Raw genomic sequence first — 27226 nt, forward strand, 5'->3', positions numbered from 1 at the left:
TCCAGGCTCAAGGTCTCAAAATTACGCCTTGCTCTGCCTAGATACTCTGTCCTACTGTCTCACTGTTAATTCTGCAACTCTTCTCACACAATTTCTCATATATCTCATCCTCCCTTTTCATTCCCATGGCATCCCTCTAGATAAAGCGTTTATCTCCAAAAAAAAAAAAAAAATCTTATTCCAAATAACTGTAAAAACCTCCCCAGTCTCACTTCCTGTAGGACTCTTTCCCTGGTGATACATTTTGTATGAACAGCACCACACTGTCCTTATCAAGGGCTTCCCGGGTAATTCAGGTGGTAAAGAATCTGCCTGCAATGCAGGAGACCCCAGTTTGATTCCTGGGTCGGGAAGTTCCCCTGGAGAAGGGATAGGCTACCTAGTCCAGTATTCCTGGGCTTCCCTGGTGGCTCAGACAGTAAAGAATCCACCTGCAATGTGGAAGACCTGGGTTTGATCCCTGGGTTGGGAAGATTCCCTGGAGGGCATGGCAACTAACTCCAGTATTCTTGCCCAGAGAATCTCCATGGACAGAGGAGCCTGGCAGACTGTATACAGTCCATGGAGTTGCAAAGAGTTGGATGCGACTGAGTGACTAAGCACAGCAAGTCCTTATCAAAGAATTCACACTCTAGCAGAAGATACAAAAAACTAACAACAGAAGTAGATAAACATTTTACTGATGTTAAACAAAAAGCTCTAGGAAGGCAACAGAGTGACAGTTACTATAGCAAAGGTTTCAGAGGAGGTTACAGCTGAACTGGAGAAATGCATACCAGACAGACAGCAGCCCAGTACCGGAAGCTTCACATTTTTGGAGAAAGACAAATAGCTCAGGGCTTCCCAGGTGGCTCAGTAGTAAAAAATCCACCTATCAATGCAGGAGATGCAAGAGAGGGAGGTTCGATCCCTAGGTTGGAAAGCTCTCCTGGTGTAGGAAATGGCAACCTGCTCCAGTATTCTTGCCTGGGAAAATCCATGGACAGAGGAACCTGGTGGGCTACCAGTCCATGGGGCTGCAAAGAGCCAGACATGACTGAGCACAGCACAGCACAAGTCATTCAGTGGTGGGTGAGAGGTAGGAGAGAAGGCTAGAAACGTGTACAAGGCTAGAAGGCTAAGTGTCAGACTTGATCCTATTAAAATGTGAAATAAGCAAAGACATAAGAATGCTTTAAGTTTAGTATGTTTTAGTATGCTTGTTTTTAATATATATACTTTAGAACAAAGTAACACAAAGTACAAACAGAACTAGACACACCTACCTTAAGTGGGACCAGTGATAAACTCCTTATCATGTATTCTTTGGATTATAAAAAGACTGCAGGAAAATTAAATATGAGGACAGTATTTTGTACATGTTCATTAGATCAGATTGGTTTATGTTATTTAAATCGTCTGTATCCTTACTGATATTTTAGTCTTCATGATTTAAAAATTACTAAGAAAGGCATGTTTAAAATCTCCTACTGTAATTATGGATTTGTCTATTTCTTAAGATCAGATATTATATTTCTAGACTGTCCATTTGATTCTTTTTTATTTTATATAGATTCCAATTTTCTGATGATAGAAGAATTATAACATAATGCCCTGCTTAATGACACAGAAAATGTTACTCAAGAATAAGCTTTTCAAAAAAAAAGAATAAGCTTTTCAGTCCATTTTTGGACCAAATCTAACCTTGTATGCTGTTCAAAACAGCTTGGTTTTATTTCCCCCATGCTCCTTCCTTTGTCAGCAATCTACTTCAAGCCAAACATACCTCAATATTTAGAGCACATTAGTGCTGCTCAGTCAGACCTCCACTTTATGCAGAGAATGGTTGCCCACATGATCAAAGGAGTTTAAATTCACACACACATACACACACAAAAAAAACCTGAATTAGTTACAGACACATTATCTGGTCACATTTCATACCTCTCTTCTTTTTATAGGTGGTTACTTGCCCTTTTAAAAATTCCTGTCAGTTGATAGAGGGCAATTCTTAAAGTTGACTGAAACTATAATTCAGTTTCATTAAGTTTCGTTTAGAATAAACACACTAAACCATCAGAGGATTTTTTTTTTATAATGTCTTCAAAACCATGAAGAAAGAAAATAATAAAGAATGGTAAACAAAAGGCATACAAATCAGCACATTGTGGTTTAAAAAAAAGAAATAGAAAGAGGACTGCTGCATGAATAGGTTGAGCTTAGGCTGTCACAATAACAGGCTTTAGCAGAAGACAACGACTATTCACAGGCCTTATTAGGATAGTCATTCCCTGGATGGAGCCTGAGGTTTGAGAGACGTGGAGAGAAGCAAGGCCACCCACGTAGGTAGCTAGATATACTGAAGCAATCCTGGCAAGGAAGGTGAAGGTTCTGAGGGCCAAACTGCCTCACACCCCCACTACTAACGTACTTCCTCACCCCCAGGAGAAGGAACTGTTTGTTTTGTTCACACCGTGTCTTTAATACAGTATATAGGATGTGGCAAAGGCTCAGTAAATATCTGCTCGGTAAATAAATGATGCCCATAAGTTATTTCACCACTAAAGCCTTGATTTCCTGTAAAGCAATAGAGTTGGACTAGATCAATACATTCATTTTCAGCTCTAAAAGTCTCTACTACTTTGAGCTAGAATTTCTCAATACATCACATAAAGTGTCAGTAAAGTTACTCCAGGACATCTGGGTTTGAATATATGCTTAGTCACAAGGTTTCACAACACCTTACTCACTACAGTCCAGTGTAAGATAAACAACGAATTTGCCCTGTTGAAACTACTGAAACAATATGTATGTTTCATGGGTACACATATATGTTGAAACTCACCAAACTATACACTTTAAATTTGTCCAATTTATTGTATGTCCATTACACCTTGATAAAGCTGTTAAAACACACACACTCACACTCTCAAGAAACTACTGAAACTGCTCAATATTGCTAAGGCAGTAAGAGATACAAGCTAGTTATTGTAGAAATAACATAAAATATGTCTGACCACCCAGCTAAAACAGGAGAGTAGTAGATGCTCACAAAAACAAGAATAGGGACTTCCCTGGTGGTCCAGTGGCTAAGACCCCAAGTTCCCAATACAAGGGGCTGGAGTTCCATTCCTGGCCAGGAAACTAGATCCCATGTGCTGCAATTAAGACTCAGTGCAGCCAAATAAATTAATGTAAAAAAATAATGGCAGCAGCAAAACCGAGCTCCTTTAGATTCTTGAAGACTCAGAAAAACCTGTTGCCTGGCTTAACCAAATAATTTTACTTACTGTGAAGGAAACACACTTACTTTTTAAATAGTATCACATGTATTTATCTTCCTTAGTCAACTGTCAATTAGAAATTATTTTCTAACCTTTAACAACATTCCCCAAAAAGGAAAAATTAGTTTTAGTCCATTATTTTAGATAGGATCTCAAATAATGAAGTAACTTGACAACATCACAAAACCACTAGTTCAAGAAATCTGGTTTTATTAAATATATTTGCTAAAGGGAATTCCCTAGCAGTTCAGTGGCTAAGACTCCAAGTTTTCACTGTGGAGGGTGTAGGTTCAATCCCTGGTCAAAGAACTAAGACTCCGCAAGCCCTGCTTCATTAAAAATGAATATATTAATATTTGCTAAAGACTGAAATGAAATTAAACATTAAAATATATTCCTTATCTTTAAAATTTATTAATGGTTTTCAAACCACCTCTAACTGCTACAGGCAGAAAGTCTGGCTTGTATATATTTCATACCCCTTTTAAATAGTTCGACTCGCTAGTTATATATAAGAAACATGGGTAGAAACTGTAGGAGAATCAGAAAAGTATAGAAAGTATCAAGTCCTGAAACTTAGTACCCAATTTGGGTATTCTTGGCTTGACATAAAAATTCACAGAGTTATTCAAATATTTTAAAGAAGGCACATTAAGAGAAATGTCATAAGATACTTTATAATGTGACTGACTGCCAATAAAAATAATAGGGTAAGCGAAAACCCAAGGCAGCAGTCCCCAACCTTTTTGACACCAGGTACCACTCTTGTAGAAGACAATTTTTCCATGGAGGGTAGGGGGGATGGTTGTGGGATGATTCAAGCACATTATGCTTACTGTACACTTAATTTCTATTATTATTATTATTATTATATCAACTCCATTTCAAATCATCAGGCATTAGATTCTGGAGGTTGAGGACTCTTGACCTAAGGCATTCACCATGGGTAGATTCTAAGAAGAGAAAAAAGTTTTACACTGATAACATTTTCATGGATTGACTGTTTCTTCTGATTACTCTTAATTAAATTGTCTAAGCCTGTGCATAAAAACAAAAAGTTGTTATTCAAAGGATACCAAAGTTTAAAAAGAACAATAGCTGTTTTCATAAAACTTAAGAGAAACGGTAAACAAGTCAAGCTGACTGATTTTATGTGCCTCTTCATGTGATCAGTGTAATGGTCTTGCTGGAAATTTGGACCTGATAATCTTATCATGAAGAAGTAGACAAATCTAGAATATGGGCTGTTCTGTGGGACAACTGGACTGGACACTTCAAAAGATTCACCATCATTAAGAAAAGAGACTGTTAACATGACTGTTTTAGATGGGGGAAACTAAAAAACACAAGAGGCAGCACATGCAAAATGCTGGAGCCTTGACTGCATCGGATCAGGAAGAAAAGGAGCTGTATGGGATATGTGGGGGGGTAATACAGGAAATTTGAGTTACATGCAAACAGCATGTGGGATGACAGCACTGAGTTACTGTTGATTTCTCAACTACAGTAATGGTACAAGGGTTATATAAGAGAATGTCCCTGTATTTAGGAAATACATATTTGAGAGGTATTTACAGGTGAAGTGTCATGAAATCTGCAACCTACTTTTGGATCATCTGACAAAAGAGAGAGAGAGAAAGAAAGAGAGCGTGTGTGTGTGTGTAGGAGAGAGGAGCAATATTTGTGGTAAGATAACTGTTGGTGAATTTAAATAAAGGATATACAGGTGTTCGGGCTTTCCTGGTGGCTCAGTGGTAAAGAATCTTCCTGCCAATGTAAGAGATGTGGGTTCGATCCCTAGTCCAGGAAGAGCCCCTGGAGAAGGAAATGGTAACCCACTCCAGTATTCTTGCCTGGGAAATCCCATGGACAGAGGAGCCTGGTGGGCTACAGTCCACGGGGTCACAAAGAGTCTGACATGACTTAGCGACTAAACAAAACATACAAGTGTGTTCATGGAGTTTTCTTTCAATTTAACTGTGGGTTTGAAATTTTCAAGATTTAAAAACATCATAATTCCTTGAAGTTTATTTGCTCTTTTCCACCCAGAGTATGCTCAGAAAAGTTAAATAAACAAGGAGGAAAATATAGCAAATCCAGGGCTTTACATACCTTCCACATCATACCAGTGCGCACCATTCGTGATCCCATCTTTAAAAGTCTCATCTTCATCTCCAGGACAATGAGGGGCACCAGTTTTCATTATGGGATGGTGTGATGCATAGGCTTTTGCCAGATATCTAAATACTTCATCATCTGAAGTTTTGCTATAGACTCCAGTGGCCTTATGTTCTGGAGAATCATCAAAGGGATAGCTTGCTACCACCGAGCCACCGTGCAGGTTTCCGGAAAGCACGAACCTTGGAAAATCAAAATCACACATCACTTTTTAAAAGGCACAGAAAACATATATTCTAAAATTCTACATCTTTTATCAATGAACTTAGATATTCCTCTTGAGACCTAGAAAATTATACCAATGGTTATAATTTGACCAAACACAGAAGGAAAATGGAAAGAAAGCATTATCCATTCAACAAATTTCAAGCAGTTTTTACAATTCCTTAACTTCAAATAACTTTAAAGAATTTTCCAATCATTGAAAAAAAAATAGCTTAATAACACAGTAGAAATTAATGTTTTAGGAGATGTCTTATTCAGGGACCTCTATTAGGTCGAACAATATGAACTTGCCAATATTCAACCATGTTTTGACCTACAAAAATGACAATTTCATAGAGTTCAATCTAATTCTTATACTTCAAAATGTATCAATCTCATAGAAAGTGTGGCTTACAGAAATAAATATTTGTTGAATACACGAGGTGGGTTAATAAGTTTCATGCTTTTTATATTACTGTCCAGAGAGAATTTTTGAGATTTGGAGACAAATAAATTAAAACAGGATGTGTTTTGCCTCATTCCAGTTTCACAATACACTAAACTCACACTTTTGAGAGAGACGCCATAGTTGGGAAGCTTGGTGGTGGGGTTGGGGGAGAGACCCGGCATAGTGAGTTGCTTCCAGAGAAACACAGTACAGAACATTGTATCCCTGCAAAAGCAGCTCTCTTTAGGACCAAGGTTCCTGGTTGGGCCATTAAAAAATAAACTGACATGAAGATAAGGCTGATTCTATAAAAAGAAACATTTTAATTTTTGTTATGTTTTTACTTTTAAGTGAACTCACTTATAATCCAGTCACATTTATAGATACAGAAATACCGAAGAACTCCTTTTATGGTAAAAGCTAAAGGCAAAAACATGCTGCAGCCCTATTTATACATTTTCCACTCATGTAACAGCTCAACCTATTTCTATGGCTGGAGATTAAACACTTTTTGCAGTTGAAATTGGATTTTTTGCTTCTGCCTTTTTGTGACTGAAAGAAACTGACCTACAGAAATTCTAAAGGGGGTTGATCTATAACATTTTATATGCTTGAAAAAGAATTACGTCTATGATGTGTTTAATTTGAAAAGTTAAATATGATTAGTACCTCCCAGAGGACGTCAAACAATAAAAATTACTTATAACACAGAATCTGTCCTCAGAAGACAGAAATGAGCTGATAAAGACAGTGAATAAATATCAGAATAGACTATGAAAAAAGTTGAGTTTAATAACTAATATAATTACAGTTAGCACAATTCCAGCCACCAGAGGAGAAGACCGTTTGGTGTCGTGGCAATAGCACAGGCTCTGAAACCAGGCCAATATGGGTAAGAACATTTGGTTTCCCAGACAGGTCACTCACTACTAACATGATCACGTAGAGTTGCTGCCTCTAAATCCATTGAACCCTAGTTTTTCTCTCACCTGTAAAATGGGGATTGATGCTACCTGCTTCCCAGGGTGGTTACGAGAATTAAATAAGGTAATACATGTACAATGTCTTCCAGCACAATGACTGCTTTCAAGCATCTGCTCAACAAATGTTCCTTTCTTTGGAGATATTTGCATCCTGCTCAGGGAATCACTGTCTTACAGACTATCAATCCACCCTCAACTTCCAATGCCGGAAAGAATGATACAGAAGCAAAATCTAAGTGTATATTCTAACACTCTAACTCCACGTTACCCAACCCTCCTCCATAGCAAGGTATTAACTATTTACTTTTTGGCTTCTATGCTTTAAATAATTGAAGTACTTTTCCCCCCAGCAATGACTTGGGGAAGTTATAAGAAGGCCAGCCCAGTTCAGGCAATCCATTCAGCAACAAATTTTCTTGAGTGTCAACTGTAAGCCAAATGTTCTAGACACTAAGGAATACATCAGAGAAGAAACAAATACAAAGATGCCCTCATGGCATTCGTATTCTAGTGGATAACTGAATATTCTAAGTAAGTGAAGCATGCTATTTTAACTATATATTTTCAATTAAGACTTTAAATTCCAAGATTCTCTGCTAAAAGCTGTTTCTCACTTTGTCATTTCGTCTAACACTTCTCAGAAATACTATTAAAGTAGCCTAACCGAATACCTTTAGAACAATGAAATATTTGCAGTCTACTCCAGTGATAAATTATTAGATTTTCCTTACTCTACTTACATAGTTTTAGAAGTACCAGTGCCACTCTAGTAAGGACAATTTCAAGAGAAAGTGATATCTATTATAGTGGCTATAAGATTATTGCTTTTAGTCTTTGTCAAACCAACTTTGATATCAATCCAATTTTATCTGAAGGGTATTTTAGTTTCCATTCAAATCAGTTCTCTTAAGTGTTTCTCACACTTGACTTCAATATCATATATCATTTCTCGCATAAGATTTAAAGTAGCTGCTTAATATATCATAAAAATTATAAACAAGTCTATAGATATTAAAAAATCCATCTCTAAGCTAATTCTGTTATGGTCCCCAGATAAATCTGTAAATAACTGTAAAAAATTAAGAAAACGATGTCTGATAAACTAAATTCTAAAGGTTTCAGGGAAGTGTACTCACCCCAATAATACAATGCTTTTCACAAACATACCCAAAAAAATCACTTTTGCATAATCTACTAAAGTCTAAGAGGCTATATTTAAGTAAAGAAGTGTGCCAAAAATATGAAGGTCAAGTAAACTATAAAACATTTTAATGATGGAGTTAAAATCTTATATATTTTCCTAAGCATATGAGTCAACTGTCAACAGTACAAAATCACTGAATGGGTGAAGTATAAAGTGAAACAAAGAAAATAAACTTTACTTTCCTAAGCAGGAGAAAATGAGTTTTAAAATCTTACATATCCAAAGCAACAATGACAAAAAAATCTATTTCTAATACAGCTGGGTGACTAGGATATCGAGAAATTATGCAAATAGTTTACTTCACAGAATACACTGAAAAGGGTACTTTCCCTATACTGTCTGTGGTTTTAGAATTTCCTCTCCATAAAGCTGACTCTATATTTAGGAATCAATCTCAGATCATGCATGTGCTTATTTTTTACTTTATTCACATATCCCTTGTTACTGAATAATCATTAAATAATATGCATTTTGAGTTATTTATGACTGAGGATGGATGGGTATACTTTTACCCTAAATACTCACCTACTTTTCCTTCTGATTTAGAGTTACATTTGAAAAGAGGGAGGATATGACTAGGGTAGTCCATAGCCACAAAAGAGAGCAACTTTCTGTGTAACACCAACCAACACAGATGAGCTTTTCAAATCTTCACAAGCTCCTACCATTGAACTACCCAGCCTGGACCATACCTTGTAATCATTAAATACTGGTGATGTGAAAGGGTTGTCCAGAGAGCACATTTTTGCTTCTAAATTTAAAGTTTAAAGCCTTCAGTATAGTCTCAAGGTGACTTGCACCAATACAGAGTTTATTTTTATTTTTGGTCACAGTAGAACTAATACTGAACAGAAATATCTACTCACAGAATTTACATCCTTGTAAAGGTCATGATGGAGCATTTTAGACTGTTTGCATTGCTTGAAGTCACACTTCTTATGCAACTGTTCAGAGAGCCTGACATCATTATCTTTAAAAGAAAAATCTTCCCAGAAAGTGTATGTGAAGTTAATGCCTCCCAGGGATTAATGCCTACTCCTCTCAGAAGGAGTAAAGTGAAAGGGGTGGGGAGAGAAAACGAATCTAGAATTGTTATAAAGTTCATGAATTTTTCAAGGTCTGCTACATACATACTGAATCTTGTAGAAGAGATACTTCTAAGTCCTACAGGAAAACACCTGAGTTCATTATTGCTTTTATTTTATCTGTCACTTAGAAATCTTCAGATCAGGATAGAAAGCTTAATTGCTTCACAAGCCTATGTCATTGTTGTTTGGTCACTAAATTGTGTCCCACTCTTCTGTGACCCCATGGGCTGTAGCCCACCAGGCTCCTGTTCATGGGATTTCCCAGGCAGGAATACTGGAATGGGTAGCTATTCCCTTCTCCGGGGGTCATCCCCACCCAGGGATCGAACCCATGTCTCCTGCATTGGCAGGCAGATTTTTAGCGCTGAGCCACCAAGGAAATCCTCTACAAGTCTTAGGAAGAAACAAAAAAGAGGATATGTTGGCAAGGCCAATAGCTGAGAAAGCGAAGAGGTGCCTGGTCACTTTGGACATGATTCCATAAGTTCCCTTTCTCTATTCCTCTCTTCCTTTTTGCCGAAAATCCTACCCATCTCTCAAGACTCAAGTTCTCCCTCTTTCACAGAGATGACCCCTATTATAGCAGCCCACACATGTTTTGTCAGTAGGAGCAATTCCTGTAAAGCTTAACTGGGTACATAAACACACCTCCTCTATATTTAGCATAGTCTCATGTCATACACCTTTTTCTTGAGGTCCTCATGCTTCTTTTAATATTTTAAATCCCACGTGGCACTTACTAACACCTAAGGTGTGTGTGTGTGTTGTGTATAAGTGTGACAATTAGCCATTCGACTCTGGTCCACTAATAAATAATGTGCATAAATGGAATCAGAAACCTTCAGAGTCTAAAATGAGGCTGCTCCCAGGTGAAGGTTCCAGATCCAGAGGAGTTCTCTGGCCAGCCATATCTATAGGCTCCATAGCTGAGTAAGAGGCAAAGACTGGAAGAGAATCAGTTTTTATCAAATAACCAAGAGAAAGACCCCACGGGTGTCATCTGTGGGCTACACGCTGCCTTCAGGGCTCAGAACACTGACTAAATGCCTGAGTCCAGTTCCAGCTACTTCTGTAATATATAAATGATTTTCATACTATGTAAATTATTTACAATCTGACTCTTGATCTCCCCCACATGCAAAACAAGGATGAGAATGCTGCCTGTCTCATCAGGTTGTGTCCAACATAAACTGAGATCATGCAGTCCACGGGGTTTAGCACAGTGCCTGTAGTCATGACATAACCGCAATTTTGTCAGTTTATCTATAAAATAAGCGAGCTGACCGAGGTCATCCTGAAGGTCTCTTCCATCGCTTATTCTACTGTCCTGCGAGAACAGGGACCCGAGAGCTAGAAAGGAGTCTCCCCTCCAGCCAAACGGCGGCTTTCTGCATTCTTTAAATAAATGACATCCTCCAGGCAGCGCTTCTCCGACAATTATCATGAGGACAGAGGCTAAGCGGCCTGGGCCCTAGTTCCCCTTATGGGGTGTCGCCCTCCGCCCTCACTACCCCAGTCCCTTAGGCCTGCGAGCACTGTTTGAGCGCCTGCGGAGTGAGGGACCCAGCCTGTGTCCCGGAGGGATGCGTGGATGGGGAGGTGAGTGGAAGGCGGGCGGTACTCACTTGTTCCTGCGGATCCACTCGATCAGGGCGCGCACCTCGGGCACGTCGTCCAGGGACGGGGGCTCGCCGGTGCTGAACTGGTCGGGGAAGCTGCGGTTGAGGTCGCGGCCGCGGCTGTTGTCGCGGCCGCTGGACCCGGGAGGGTCGCTGTCGCCGAGGCCGCAGTCACCCTCGCGGGCGCGCTCAAAGCCGTCGGGGTTGAGGCTGGGCAGCACGTACACGTCAGTGGTGTTGAGCAGGCGGACCAGACGCGGGTCCCCGCGGCGGTAGCCGGCCGCCAGCTCGCGGGCCAGGTAGACGAGCACCTGGCGCGACACGGTCTCGTCCCCGTGCATGTTGCCCACCAGCTTCACCTGCGGCCGGCCAGGCAGGAGCGGCCCCGCCGCGTCGGGCCCCGGGTCGCCGTCAGGAGGCGGTGGCCCCAGGCCGGCCGTGAGGCGCAGCACCCACAGCGGCCGGCCCTCCACCGAGCTGCCGATGCTGAAGAGGCGGGCCAGCCCCGGGGGCCCCGCGGCCGCCGCCTCCCTCAGCGCCGAGCCCAGCTCCTCTTCGTGGTAGTAGCGGTCAAACTGGCCCTCGTCCTCCTCGGCGCCCGCGCTCGTCGTCGTCGTCGTGGTCGCCTCCGCCTTCTTGATGTGCGCGGCCCTGGCCGGGCTCCGCAGCAGCTGCAGCAGCAGCAGTAGACACAGCAGCAGCGGGAGGCGCCCGGGCCGCCAGGGCGGCCGCGCGTCCCAGCCACTCGCCATCTTCCAGCAGCTCCGCTAACCCCGGCTCCGTTCCCCCGGCTCCGCGCTCCGGGAGGCCGGGGCCCGCCGGATCCCCTCCGCTCCTAGCAACCCCATCCCGCCCTCCGGCCGCAGCCAATGGTGGGCGGGCCTGCCGTCGCGTCACTCCGTGGGCGGGGCCGTCCTTAAAGCAGCAGATCACCCTCTGGGCGTGCCTTCCTCCTGTCTGGGTGGAGTTTGGTCACTCTCCTCTTCGGTCAGGGTTCCTGTCTCTCTCTCTCTCTCCCTCCTCCCCGTTTCCTTTTCTGCGTTTGCTCCGCTTCTCCTCAACTCGCTCATTCTCTTCTTTATGTGTTATCCCTTCATTCTCACCCCTTTTCCTCAGTACTGTCACCGGCTTGGTTCCGATCTTTGTTGCAGCTTTCCCCAGCTGCACTTTTACGCTTAGAACCGAGAATAGAAAGAATCAGAAGGTTCGAAAAGAATCAAAGGACTTGAAAAAAAACTTCAAAGGTTCGAAAGAATCTACCTTAGAAGAGACAGAAGACGTCGCAGCCCTTCCAACCGTGCACCCTTTCCATCGGAGTGGGTTTGCCTTAACTTGAGCCCAGCGCCCCGCCAGCCATAGGTTGAAGGGACTGTGTCACTTGGAGTGGCAGAGGGTTCACTACCTCTTTTCCAGTTTTTAGTCATTATGTTGAAAGAAGATGTCTCCTTTATGTCTAGTGAAAATCTATGTAGTAGGCTCTCTTTGTGTTGATGGATTTATTTCCTTGGTGTTACCCCAGTTTATTTCACTGCCACAGGTTCCAGTGTGGGCTGGTCTCAGCCCTGTAGGCGGAATTCATTTCATGGTTCACTTGCCCACCTTTCACACTTCTCCTGAGCGAGTTACTTGTTTAACTGTGGCCTTCGAGTGACATTTCAAAAGCAGCAGGTATGACATTTCTGGAAACGCTTGGTGAGTATAATTCCAAAATGGCTTAAAGCTGGCAAATATAATGTTATCATCTAGAGAAGAGGCCTTTAAACTGGTCTTTAAAGTAGGCTTAAATCACTTTAGCTTGAAGAAGCACAAAACCTCCTAATTCTTTTATCAAGTGTGAAATTTTACCCATCAAAGAACATAATTGCAATAACTATTGTAGTTCCTTCTTTCAAAGCCAGGCGTTTCCAGGCTCCTTCCTTGAACTATGATTGAACCCTAATGTGAATGAAAAGTGAAAGGGAAGTCGCTCATTGCTGAAGCCTGGCTTGGAGAATTTTGATCATTACTTTACTAGCATGTGAGATGAGTGCAATTGTGTGGTAGTTTGAGCATTCTTTGGCATTGCCTTTCTTTGGGATTGGAATGAAAACTGACCTTTTCCAGTCCTGTGGCCACTGCTGAGTTTTCCAAATTTGCTGGCATATTGAATGCAGCACTTTCACAGCATCATCTTTCAGGATTTGAAATAGCTCAACTGGAATTCCATCACCTCCACTAGCTTTGTTCGTAGTGATGCTTTCTAAGGCTTGTAGGAAACTTCATTCAACCCAAGGAGGGAGGAGCACAGGAGGAGAGAAATTAGGAGAGGAAGTGGGTAGGTATTCTGGGCAGAAGAAGGAGCAAACACTGAAAGCTTAAGAGCAAATACTGCACATCCTAGGAACTGCATACAGGTCAGGATTGTGAAGGAGCTCACAGGTATGGAGGACACAAACCAGAAAAGCAGAATCAACTCAAAGAGCTTCACAAGCTGGGCTCTGGGGAGCACTTGATCCATAAGACCATGTAGAGCCACTGACAGACATTAAGCTAGTTTAGAAAAATCCCAGGACTTCCCTGGCAATCCAGTGGTTAAGAATCCGCCTTCCAACACAAAGGACGCAAGCATGATCCCTGATCAGGGAACTAAGATCCCGCACCCTACAGGGTAGCTAAGCCCATGTGCCAGGACAAGGACCCAGCGCAGCCAAAAATAAATTAATAAAAAATAAAGTGAAGATGTTAGTTGCTCAGTCATGTCCGACTCTTTGCGACCCCGTGGACTGTAGCCCACCAGGATCCTCTGTCCATGGAATTCTCCAGGCAAGAATAAAGAGCCCCTTAAAAAAAAAAAAAAGTAACAGTAACAGTAGAGAATGAAGTGGAAGAAGGCCTAAGACTTGAGGCCGAGAAACCTGTAAAGAAGATATAATCCAAAAAGACACAATGAGGCTCTGAACCCTTGACAGTGCCAGTGGAGATGGAAAGGAGGAAATGGATTTGAAAGACCTTTAGGAGAGAACGTAGACAGGAAAGAGAAGGTGACAGAGAGAAAGAGAAGCTGTAGGATGACTTCAAGTTACGGCCAAAGCAACTTGCGAGCTTTCACTGAAGAAGAGGACAGGAGAAGGCCCGGGCTTAGGTGAGGGTGATGAATTTAGCACAGTCACTGTGGTCCTGTGAGCATCTCCTCTCGTCCATTTGGTTTCATGTGCCTCTTACACACCAGCTGCAACTCATCAGAAGCAAAGCCCCAACTCTGTACAGAGACCACCTACCCCCCCCTACCCCAGGGAGTACTTAATCATTACTCTGTGCACTTTTACAATAATCCAAATCAAAGCGGCCCCAGGGGGCATGTTAACCTCTAATCAAATATTTCCTTTTCTACCATTTTCACTCTCCTTGGAAGCCTCTTCCTGCCAACTCACTCCTGCAGCCTCACCTAGGGAGGCAGTAAATAAACGTGTGAGGCCTGTGAAATAACGTGATGTAACTTGAGCCAGCGCCCTCCCGAGAATCCCCGGGCCTCCCGCCTTGCAATTGCAACCTCTTTCTGGTCTGGAGCCTCCATCCTTAGCAGGTATTCTGTGCTGGTGGTTCGAAGTGAAACCCAAAGCTCCTGACCCGGTCACTGCTCACTGGAGGGGAAGCCTTCAACTAAATAACTCCAGCTGCCCCTGACAGGTGTCCCTTTTCTCCTTCCCACAAGGAAAGTCCTGGCTTCACAAGTGAAGGAACTTGGGAAAAAATTTCCAGCTCACAGAAGCTGAGTGGTAACGACCTGGCTTTTGAAAAACAAAGCAGAGCTTTTTAGATGGCCTGATGGTCTTCAGTAGCGACTTTTTCTTAAAGACTCATAGGTAATCGAAACACAGCATAGATTATGAACTTGTAAATGTCACATGGTCTGGCAGAAACACCCACAAACTGACAAGTTCAATTTGACAAATGATTATGGAGCATCCATCTAGCTAAAGGTCTGCTCTATGGGTGACAGAGGATTGGGGGATAAATAAAGGATTGTCCTCTGCTAGAAGGCCAGAGTCTAGTGAGAGAGACAGAACATAGGCAGACCTGATGCATCCATGGGGCCAGCGCTATGTAACAGCCACTGCACTAAACCTTTTCATCAGTTGATGCATTTAATCCTCACAACAATCCAGAGGTAGGTACTATTAACTCTCCTGTTTCAAAGATAGATACACTGAGGCACAAGATCTCACAGCTAGCAAACCACAGATCCAGGACTCAAACGCAGGGAGTCTGGCTCTGGAGTCTGTGTGTTTACTCAATAATAAGACTGCTTCTGTGGAGTGAACTAAAACAAAACAAAATAAAACAAAAATGAAAACCCCCCACTATTGGAACCCAGAGGAGAAAGCAACTAATTGTGATGAGGCATCAGAGAAAACTTCATCAATACTGAGTTCATGAACTGAGTTCAAATTCTAGATCAACCATTTTCTAGCTGTTTTAACTTGGGGAAGTTATTTCATTTTTCTGAGAACTAAGTGAGGTAATACAGGTATAATATTTAATGTAATTCTTGGTACTTGGCATATAACAAGCTTTCAGAAATCATCATTTTGTATGTGTGTGTGTTTAATAAGAATTCTCAAACAGGAAAGAAAATGGAGAATAGAGCAGTCAAGGCAGAGGGACCAGTGAGAACAGAGGGTAACAGTGACCGGAATATAAGGTGTGTTGGGAGGAGCAGCAGGAGCCATAGCTATGAAAAAGGAATGGTGCCAGATGATGAAAGGCTTCAAATATGCTAAAGGAGTTTTGCTTTATTCCACAGTAAGTGAAAAACTTACAGAATTGTTTATGAAGAGGGTGGTATGGATCATATCCATGTTTCAGCAAGAGAATTCCAGGGGCTGTGTGGGGCAGACTTAAAAGCAGTTGCCCTCTAGAGAAGAGCTGATTCTGGCAATATTAGAGAGGATAGAAAGGAGAAGATATGTTAGAATGATGTTTGGGTTATTGGATTGACAAGATTTAGCAACTACTTGGCTAAAAGGGAAGAAGTAAAAGACAACTTCACAGGCTAGTGAAGGTGACCAGGTAAATGGCCTTGTCAGTATCCAAGACAGGGAAGGGCATAGGATCAAATACACCAGCAGAGGCTTGGTCTTAGGTAAGAACACAGACACTTCCCTGGTGGCTTAATGGTAAACAATCTGCCCTCCAATGCAGGAGATTTGGGTTCAACCCCTGGTCCAGAAAGATCCCCTGGAGAAGAAAAAGGCAACCCACTCCAGTATTCTTGCCTGGGAAATCCCATGAATAGAGGAGCCTGGCAGGCTACATTCCATGGGGTTGCAAAAGAGCTGGACATGACTTAGTGACTAAACAACAACAGACACTTCACCTGTATTCACAAATGGAAAGGCAGAATGTGTGAGTGTAAGTACAATTAAGGGAGTAGATGACATGTTGGGAGCTGGTAGATATTCTCTGCTGATTGCCTTTATTTTCTAAATGAAATGGGATGTTGCAGCCATCAGTTGAGGGTAAGGATGTTGTAATAGCTGTTGGAGGTTTGAGGAAAGAGAGAAAGATGTGAAATACTCATCACAAGGGGTGGGAGAGAGAAATGGAGAGTAATAGTTTTCAGCCATTGACCATGGGGACCAGCAGTGTTTTAACATGTCATCAAGACCTGCTAATGGGATATGGGACAGAGGGGTTTGTTGGCTTGTTTTGTTGGTTTGTTTTCATTTCTATAACATTTGCTCTTACTTCCTCAGAGTCCTTATCTTTCCAGGCCAAAGAGAAATGAAAGATGTTTATTTGAATCACTTTCAAAAATTGCCCTTGGTTAGGTCAGCCCCTTGGAGAAGGCAATGGTACCCCACTCCAGTACTCTTGCCTGGAAAATCCCATGGACGGAGGAGCCTGGTAGGCTGCAGTCCATGGGGTCGCTAAGAGTTGGGCACGACTGAGTAACTTCACTTTCACTCTTCACTTTCATGCATTGGAGAAGGAAATGGCAACCCACTCCAGTGTTCTTGCCTGGAGAATCCCAGGGACGGGGGAGCCTGGTGGGCTGCCTTCTATGGGGTCGCACAGAGTCGGACACGACTGAAGCGACTTAGCAGCAGCAGCAGCAGCAGGTCAGCCCCTTCTATCTTAGTCAGGCCTGATTCTAGGGCATAGATAGGCTGCTGCCCAAACATGAGGCCATAATAATGATTTTCATCTGTATTTCAAAAAAAACCCCTATTTGCCAGCACCAAATGGACAGCAGTTCTATTCTCATGAGGTAGAGAGGGAGGGAAGCAGGTATCAGTTACTTTCGGTTGTACATATCAGAAAACCTGACTCATTCTAGTTTGAATAATAAATGGAATGTATTGGCTCATGTAACTGAGAAGTCCAAAGGAGAAGTCTGGATTCAGGCATAGCTTTATCCTGTGGCTAAATGGTCACCAACCACCTGCTTTCTTTTTGTCCTTGACCCTTGCATTCTATAATACAATGTTCACTTTATTCTGATTCTCTTTGTGGTCCCAAGAGGGCTGCCAGAAGCTCCGAAAGCCACATGCTTTCTTATTCACGTGCTGTGCTTAGTCACTTCAGTCGTGTCCGACTCTTCGAGTCCATGAACCTCAGCTCACCAGGCTCCTCTGGGTGGAAGTCCATGGGACTCCAGTCTCCTGGAGTCCATGGGATTCTCCAGATGAGAATATTGGAGTGGGTTGCATTTCCTTTTCCAGGGGATCTTCCCAACCCAAGGACTGAACCCACGCCTCCTGCATTACAGGTGGATTCTTTATTGCTGAGCCACCCAGGAAGCCCCTTCTTATTCATACTCAGCAACAGAGGATGCCCTTGTGCAATCAGTTTTGCTGATCACTTGAGGTCACATGTCTAGGTCTGAACCAATACTATGGCCAGTCAATACCTGTTTCACCAACCAAACCTAAGCAGCAGCAGGTTTTATTTATTCAACATTATGAAGTACGTCTGCAGGCACTGTCCTGGGATGGGGGTGGAGGCATGTGAAGGAAGAAAAAAGGGATAAGGAAGAGGAAGTGCTGTAAAACAGCGAAATAAGTAACTGTGTACAAAGTGCTGGTAACTAATCCCTGTACAGGGCTTTAGTGTTTACAACAGGCAGTTTGTCTCACTAATCCTCTCAATTTAGAAAAGGAATATCTGTCCTTATTTTTGACTGTCCAGCATCTGAAACCCTTCCCCCTCATTTGGAGAACCCTCCACCTTTGGGGTCTCGGTGGAAGGCAGGGTCTGAAAAATGCCTTCTGGAACATGGGCCTCAGTTTGGCCAAGCAGATGAACCTGTGACAGGCTTTGAATTGGGAGCCAGGCTTCCCTGGCAGTTTAGTCGTAAAGAATCCACCTGCACTGCAGGAGATGTGGGTTTGATCCTTGGGTCAGGAAGATCCCCTGGAGAAGAAAATGGCAATTTCCCACTCCAATATTCTTGCCTGGGAAATCCCATAAACAGAGGAGCCTGGCAGGCTACAGTCCACAAGGTTGCAAAAGAGTCAGACAGGACTTAGCCACTAAACAACAACAACGATGCAAAGAAGCAGAGACTGTGGATGATTCTTTTTAGCTGTGATGGGTAAGGGTGGCGGCAACATTCAATCTCTGGGGTGACACAGGAAACAGAGCGTCCATCCAGCTCTCAGCACCAGTGGTGGGCGCGGGCAGTGGGGGAGACAAGCTGCAATGGTTGGTATTGGTGAAGTGGCAGCACTTTCCCAAGTTCTGCCACTCACTTTGGGGCATTGTCCCCGGGCTTCCCTGGCGGCTCAGATGGTAAAGAATCTGCCTGCAATGCAGGAGACCTGGGTTCAATCCTGGGTCGAGAAGATCCCCTGGAGAAGGGAATGGCAACCCACTCCAGTATTCTTGCCTGGAGAATTCCATGGGCAGAAGAGTCTGGTGGGCTATACAGTCCAAGGGGTTGCAAAGAATCAGACATGATTGAGCAACTAACACTTTCACTTTCTGATTTTCAAACTCTTCTAGCAATTCTGTGAGTCAGCCAATATCTTTCCAATAAACCAGTTTTCAATCAGAATCAGTTTCTGAGGCTGCAATTTATTGAAATATTAGTACAATCCTTTGAGGTCAGTATCATTATCCTCATTTTTCAGATAAGAATAGAGGCTCTGAGAGATTAAGTATCTTGTACCTAGCAGTCCATGGGGTTGCAGAGTTGGACGCGACTGAGTGAGCGCACACACACACGCACCTAGGATCATTTGTTTGGTCTGTAAGTCGTGTCTGATTCTTTGCGACCCCATGGACTGTAGCCTACCAGGCTCCTCTGTCTATGGGATTTCCCAGGCAAGAGTACTGGAGTGGGTTGCCATTTCCTTCTTCAGGGGATCTTCTCGACCCAGGGCTTGAACCCGCAGTTCCTGCATTGGCAGGCGGATCTTTTATCACCGTGCCACTTAAGAAGCCCTTAACAAATGTTTAAGCATTTATAAAATGAGCCAGCAGGGAAGACCAACCGCACTATCTTCCAATTTTAAACCCCATAGTTGTTTTAGTAGCTGCCTCTTTTATAGGTAACAGAGAAACTGAGAAAGACTCATTCATTCCTGAAACAGTCCTTTTCTCTCCCATCAGTATAGTACCTAAAGGGTACCTCTAGACAGAGGTTCCTCTGTGTCTAAAAGGCTAAATCCTCAATTTAAAGGCAAACACGCCAGGGATCTTCAGAGTTTTGTCAGCTGACACCAGGATGGATTTTGTGTAATAGCTGCTTGAGGGTATGGACCCATGAGAATGGCATACAGGTGGAAGGGACAGGAGAGAGAGAGAAAAATGCTGAAAGGGGAGGAATAGGGTTGCCATGGGACTGGGGCTAAAAACAGAACTTGCCTCCACATTTCTTTGGCTTGACTGCTTAGCCTACAGGGTAGAGTGGGGATGTCAGTAGGGGAAGTTCCCGGAGAGACTAGATTGTATCAAACTGATGAATCTCAACACCACTTACCCTTTAAAATCACCTAGGGAGGCTGTGTGTGTGTTTGTGTGTGTGTTGCCATACATATAGTTGCTGTACAATGTTGTGTTGGTTTCTGCTGTACAAGGAAGTGAATCAGCTGTATGTATAGATCTATCCCCTCCCACCCCCACATCCCACCCCCTAGATCATCACAGAGCGCCGAGCTGAGCTCCCTGTGCTCTACAGCAGTTTCCCATTAACTATCTATTTTGCACGTGGCAGTGGATATGTGTCAACCCCAATTTTGAAAATACAAGTGCAAGGGGGAATGGGAAGTACTTGATGGGCACAGGGATTCCTTTTGGGCAGTGAAAATATTGTGAAACTAGATAAAGCTGATGGTTGCACAATATTATGAATGTACTAAATGCCACTGAACTGTACACTTTAAAATAGTTAATTTTATCTTATGTGAGTTTTATCTCAATTAAAAAAAAACAACTAGCACTTTGCCTTCCATAAGAGTGAGGAGAGTAATAAGGAGCATGCATGAGGAAGGAGGAATTTCATAAAGATAAGAAGTTGGAGGAAGGTCTTGAGAAATGTGAGACTTTAATAGAGACACACCTTAAAGATAACTTCTGTAAAGACTTACCATGCTTTACTTCTCAGGTGTTTTACGGGAGTTCCACTTGAATTTCTTTGGATGTGACAGTGCTGAGATAGGGCTGAGTATAGCTTAGTTTTGTTTGGGTTACACCTTATTTTCTCTTTTTTAAAAAAATCATTTGTTTACTGGCTGCACTGGATCTTCATTGCTGAGCATGAGGTTTCTCTAGTTGCAGTGAGCAGGGGCTATTCTCTAGCTGAAGTGCGTCGGCTTCTCATTGGCGTCTCTGGTTTAAGAGCATAGTCTCTAGAGTACAGGGGGTTTCAGTATTTGCAGCGCACAGGCTTAGCTGTGGACCAGGGATCCAGCCCATGTTCCCTGCATTGGTTGGCAGATTCTTCACCACTGGATCACCAGGGAAATCCTTATACTTGTTTTCTAGTTCTGCCCAAAGCTAGTCCTAGAGTCTAAAAACAAATTCAAATGGGACTAAGCACTCTCTTGCCCAGATGTAGTCAGGTCTGCCCAGATCCAAAGACATCCTCCAATATAAACAGCAATAAACTGAGACTGTGAGCTCTTGCATAAAGGCCCCAGAGCACAACTCACACCTCCCAGCCAGAAAAATATTCAGTTACCAGGGATGCTCTGGCAGTCAGCAATTTTGATGAAAATACTTGCCGAGACTGAATTGGCACAAACAAAGCACATTCACACCCAGCCAGCTGGACTGTATCTCAAAAGTATAAGACGAAGCTCCAGAAGGTGAAGAGACTGATACTATTTATGGGGAAAATTTGCAGTCCTCTCTCTGTTATAGGTCTGCGTGGAAACGGGGCAAGAGAAGGATATCAGTGACAAGGAGAAGGCCGCTGCTGAAATGCTGCAAGCCCACACAAAAGCCAAGGCTCCCCAGGAGACCCCGAGTGCCAGGGACACAGGATAAAGCAGTGGGTTTGCAAAATGATCCTCATAAGAAGCAATCACTAGCTCATTTGCTCAATAGAGAAGGGAAACACTTTACACAGAAAGGAAAGAACAATGAAGTCAGATAAAAACAAGTTGAAATGGGGACTACGCTGGCGGTCCAGTGGTTAACACTGCATGCTTCCAATCCCTGGTTGGGGAACTAAAGTCCTGCATGTTGCACAGCAGGACCAAAACAAACAAACACACAAAATAATTCAAAAACCGGTCGAACCAATGCAACCAAAGACAAGACAGAACAGATGGAAATTATAGCAAATCTCTGGGGGCACCAGAGCAGATGTTCCAGCAGGTTCTCTAATGCTGCTTCCCAATGCAGCTGTACACCCACTCCCAAAACTTTTATAGCATTTCATTCTACTCTGTGGGTCTTCCATCCATTTATTAATCCATCCAATAGAACTTGACTAAGCACTGTCTCTATGCCAGATCCAAATCCAAGCTCCAGACACAGAAGTAAGGAAAACACAATTCAGGCCAGATTAAGAAGAGCCTCAAGAACTAAAGAAATTATGGTTTCCCATTCCCAAAATAAAATTCAAATTCAAATTTTATTTTTCAAAATGATACAAACCTTGCATATGTTCTAGAATCAAAATAGCTTCCTTCTGGATTTAAGGATTACAAAATTCAGATGACAGGAAAGATGAATGTTTCATTCTGATGTTCCTGCTTTGCTGGTGCCTTAAGGGGTGCCCTAGCTGTGGGCACCTTCCCAACCCTTAAAAAGCTCTTTAGAGGAAGGATGATATTTGCCTTTCTCACTCCCATGGCAGCTTTTCTCTCTCCCAATTTCTGGTAACTTCAATGGTTGTTAATGAGTAGAAGGAGGATAATTTGGCAACAGGGAAAGGAATTTTTTTTTAATGTTTATTTATTTATTTGGCTGTGCCAGGTCTTACTTGCAGAATGCAGGATCTTCAATCTTCATTGCAGCATGCAAATTCTTAGTTGAGGCCTGTGGGATCTAGTTCCCTGACCAGGGACTGAACCCGGGCCCCCTCCAGTGGGAACGTGGAGTTCTAGCCATTGGACCACCTGGGAAATTCCCCAGATGGGATTTTGGCTACCGAGCACAACAGAATGTTGCTTAAGTAGCACTTCTCTCCCAGTTCCTAAGTTTGCCTAAAGGGACATATAAGCCATGAAATTAAAAGATGCTTGCTCCTTGGAAGAAAAGTTATGACCAACCTAGACAGCATATTAAAAAGCAGATGACCTTTGCCAACAAAGGTCCATCTAGTCAAAGCTATGGTTTTTCCAGTAGTCATGTATGGATGTGAGAGTTGGACTATAAGGAAAGCTGAGCACCGAAGAACTGATGCTTTTGAACTGTGGTATTAGAGAAGACTTTTAAGAGTCCCTTGGACAGCAAGGAGATCCAACCAGTCCATCCTAAAGGAAATCAGTCCTGAATATTCATTGGAAGGACTGATGCTGAAAGTAAAACTCCGCTACTTTGTCCACCTGATGTGAAGAACTAACTCATTGGAAAAGACCCTGATGCTGGGAAAGATTGAAGGTAGGAGGAGAAGGGACGACAGAGGATGAGATGGTTTGATGGCATCACCAACTCAATGGACATGAGTTTGAGTAAACTCCAGGAGTTGGTGTTGGACAGGGAAGCCTGACATGCTGCAGTCCACGGGGTCACAAAGAGTCAGACACGACTGAGTGACTGAACTGAACTGTACTGAAGCCAAAACCTAAATAGAATTGGTTCATGGATGGTTAGATATGCCCATGGCTGAGAGGTACAATAAATTGAGTGAGATTAGATGTGCCTGGGCTCCAGTCCTGAGCATATATCCAGAGAAAAGTCTAATTCAAAAAAATACATGCACTCCAATGTTCATAGCAGCATTACTTAGTAATGTTACTAATTACATAGTAGCCAAGACATGGAAGCAACATAAATGTCCATCAACAGACAAGTGGATAAAGAAAATGTGGGGTGTGTGTGTGTGTGTGTGTGTGTGTATACACTGTACTACTACTCAGCCATAAAAAAGAATGAAATAATGCATTTGCAGCAACATAGGTGGACCTAGAGATTATACTAAGAGACATAAGTCAGAAAGAGGAACAACAAATACCATATGATATCACTTGTATCTGGAATCTAAAATATGATACAAATGAACTTATTTACAAAACAAACAGATTCACAGACATAGAAAACAAAGTAATGGTTACCATAGTGGAAAAGGTGTGGGGTGGGATAAACCAGGAATTTGGAATTACCAGATACAAACTACTACGCATAAAATACACAAACAGCAAGGTCCTGCTGTATAGCACAGGAAACTAGATTCAATATCCTGTAATAAGCCATCATGGAAAAGAATATGAAAAAGAATATACCTATGTATGTGTATATACCTGAACCACTAGCTATACCTCTGAAACTAATACAACATTGTAAATCAACTATGCTGCTGCTGCTGCTGCTAAGTCGCTTCAGTTGTGTTGGACTCTGTGCAATCTGGTAGACGGCAGCCCACCAGGCTCCCCCGTCCCTGGGATTCTCCAGGCAAGAACACTGGAGTGGGTTGCCATTTCCTTCTCCAATGCATGAAAGTGAAAAGTCAAAGTGAAGTCACTCAGTCATGTCTGACTCTTAGCGACCCCACGGACTGCAGCCGACCAGGCTCCTCCATCCATTGGATTTTCCAGGCAGGAGTACTGGAGTGGGGTGCCATTGCCTTCTCCAACTATACTTCAATTTAAAAAAAATTTTTAAGTGTCTGGGCTATATCACTGATTTGTAGTTTCAGTGAATTGAAGAATGAGTGTTCCAAGACATTTGTATTTCATGGAAATATAGATTTTCCTTAAAAGTCAGGCTTCTATATATAGCCATTTATTGTTTTATCTGTCTCAAAAGGTACTCTGCTCCTCTGAAAACTGTCCTTCTGCATTCCAAACATACCTATGGCAGGGTTGCCCAATCACAGTTTCTCCAATCTCCAGCCCTAGAGCAGGCACACAGCCCAGATAGATCTCCACCATAAATATGGTGATCGGTTCAGGGATGGCATGAATCCCAAACCAGGATCATCGGAGTTCTCTAACTGCAACTAAGGGGAAAGTCCTTTCTTCTCTGCTCAGTTGGAAGGCTATGTGGATGGAAGCCTAGACTTGCTTGAAGACAAAGTTCTGATTTCACAGGGACAATGGAATTTCAAAAATGAAGCCAACACGCAAAGAGAGGCAGAGAGGAGAAGATGTGCCAGAGAGTGATCTGAAGAGAACCAGTCACTCCTGAGGGCAGCTCCACCTCTCCATCCATCGTTTGCTTGCAGGAGGCAATACTTTCTGCTACCCACTTACACTGGTTTAAGTTGTGTTTCTTTAACTTTTATCTAAAGAATCCTGTCCTAGTAAAGCCATCTGGTAGAATATTCCTGAAGAAAGTTAGGTTGCACAGGTACTACTGAAACGGATTGGTGTCATTTCAGGGGGGCTTTGAAGAGCTCTGGTCTGTTCCATTCAGTCACTCAGTCATGTCCGGCTCTTTGCAACCCCATGGACTGCAGCACACCAGGCCTCCCTGTCCATCACCAACTCCCACAGCTTGCTCAAACTCATGTCCATCAAGTCAGTGATGCCATCCAGCCATCTTGTCCTCTGTTGTCCGCTTCTCCTCCTGCCTTCAATCTTTCCCAGAATCAGGGTCCTTTCCAATGAGTCAATTCTTCACATCAGATGGTCGAAGTGTTGGAGCTTCAGCATCAGTCCTTCCAATGAATATTCAGGACTGATTTCCCTTAGGATTAACTGGTTTGATCTTCTTGTCTTAAGGGACTCTCAAGAGTCTTCAATACCACAGTTCAAAAGCATCAATTCTTCAGTGCTCAGCTTTCTTTATGGTCCAACTCTCACATCTATACATGACTACTGGAAAAACCATAGCTTTGACTAGATGGATCTTCTTAGCCAAGTAATGTCTCTGCTTTTTAATATGCTGTCTAGGTTGGTCATAGCTTTTTTTCCAAGGAGCAAGCATCTTTTAATTTCATGGCTGCAGTCACCATCTAGAGATTTTGGAGCCCAAGAAAATAAAGAGCTCTGGTATCATAGTCCTTTATGTTTCAGTGCAGAGAATTCACCGAGGACAAAGTGGTAGGTAAGAAGTAAATGCTTTATTAGAATAGAATGCTTGTGAGGCTTACAAGAAGGTGAGTGAGAAAAGCTGCGCACTGAGAACCTCATGGGCTACAGTTTTATAATCAAAGGAAAAATGGGGAGGGGGAGAAGAACTTTGTCTTTCTTGAGTAGACATCACGCTTCCATCATCAGCTCCTCCCCCAGGTAGGGCAGGGAACTTTACTTGTCCCTCCCCATATGGTCTGGCCAGGACTGTCGTAACACTTTGGAAAAATATTTTTAGGTCTCAGTAAAATGAGGGTCTTTGATTTTGAAAAGTCACCTTCCCATAAATGATTGATTTTTTGTGGGCACAGAGCCCACAAAATGGGGGTCATTAACTTGATAACACCATTGGGCAGGTTGTAGGCCTTATTTTCTACTATTGTTTTATTGTTCACGGGGTATTGTGCAAAGAACATGTCTTAGGGGCCAAAGAACATGTTTTGGGGGTACTAACTCCCAGGGCTCACTGGGCAGGATGTAAGTCTTATGTAAGCATCATTTTATTATTTGGGGGCATGTCTCACGCTTCCGTTGCATGGTTTTGTTGCTAAGCAAGCCTGCTTGGTTTTGTGGTTAAGCAAACCTGCTTTCTTGAGTAATCATTAACTTTCAGGGTCTCTCCATATGTTTTTACTTACAATCCCCTAGTGGGATTAACTATTTAATCACCTATTTTGTCCCTTCATTCTGCCCCTATCACTACCATACATCAATTAGAATGGTTAAAAAAAATTTTTTTTTAATTTTCTCTTTTTTGCATCAGTTTTATTGTGTGACGGAGGAAAAGCTGGTATAACTGCCAAGTCAGGGTAGGTTTTTTAAAAATTTATTTTAAATTGGAGGATAATTGCTTTTCAGTGTTGCATTGGTTTCTGGTATACAACAATGTGAATCAGTTATAAATATACATATATCCCTTCCCTCATGAGCCTCCCTCCCACTCCCCACCCCCATCCCACCCAGCTCTGGTCTGGGCTCCCTGTGTTACATAGCAGCTTCCCACTAGCTGTCTATTTAACATATGGTAGTGTAATACGTCAGTGCTACTCTTTCAACTTATCCCACCCTCTCCTTCCCCTGCAGAATCCCAGGGACGGGGGAGCCTGGTGGGCTGCCACCTCTGGGGTTGCACAGAGTCGGACACAACTAAAGTGATTCAGCAGCAGCAGCAGCTCCTTCCCTTGCAGGTGTCCTTAAGTCTGTTCTCTGTTAAAATAATTTCATTTCGCAATACTAAATGGTGAAAATGTGGAAAAACTGGGACTCTCAGACATTGCTGAGGGCCAAGGGGTAAAATGGTAAACTTAAAACAAAATAAAACACTTAGGAAAACTTTGGCATTTTCTAACAGTTACACATACAGCTCTCCTATGAGAGAGATTCCATTTCTAGGCCTTTACCTAAGAGAAATGAAAATATATGTCCACAAAAAGATATACAAGAATGTTCTTAGCAGTTTTATTCATGATAGCTCCCAACTGGAAGCAACCCAAATGAGAATGGATAAACAAATTGTATATATTTATACAATGGCGTAACACTTAGCAATGAAAGGTAATGAGTTATGATA

The 27226-nt window shown here is 42.7% G+C and overlaps 2 protein-coding genes across 2 annotated transcripts in view; one reads left to right on the top strand and one right to left on the bottom strand.

The window, feature by feature from the left end:
- Positions 1-11827, bottom strand: part of CPD (carboxypeptidase D) — a 71351-nt gene extending 59524 nt beyond the window's left edge. The window contains exons 1-2 of the mRNA XM_045164948.1: positions 10994-11827; positions 5376-5623 (exon numbers count right to left, since the gene is read on the bottom strand). Of these exons, the coding sequence (XP_045020883.1) occupies positions 5376-5623; positions 10994-11739 (994 nt within the window). The 5' untranslated portion in view covers positions 11740-11827. The remainder of the gene's footprint in view (positions 1-5375; positions 5624-10993) is intronic.
- The window catches only part of TMIGD1 (transmembrane and immunoglobulin domain containing 1), a 67122-nt gene continuing 50732 nt past the window's right edge, over positions 10837-27226 (top strand). The window contains exon 1 of the mRNA XM_044939471.1: positions 10837-10967. Coding sequence (XP_044795406.1) covers positions 10960-10967 — 8 coding nt within the window. The 5' untranslated portion in view covers positions 10837-10959. The remainder of the gene's footprint in view (positions 10968-27226) is intronic.

Source organism: Bubalus bubalis, chromosome 3, assembly GCF_019923935.1.
Source record: "Bubalus bubalis isolate 160015118507 breed Murrah chromosome 3, NDDB_SH_1, whole genome shotgun sequence".
In the NCBI taxonomy this organism is placed as follows: Eukaryota; Metazoa; Chordata; class Mammalia; order Artiodactyla; family Bovidae; genus Bubalus; species Bubalus bubalis.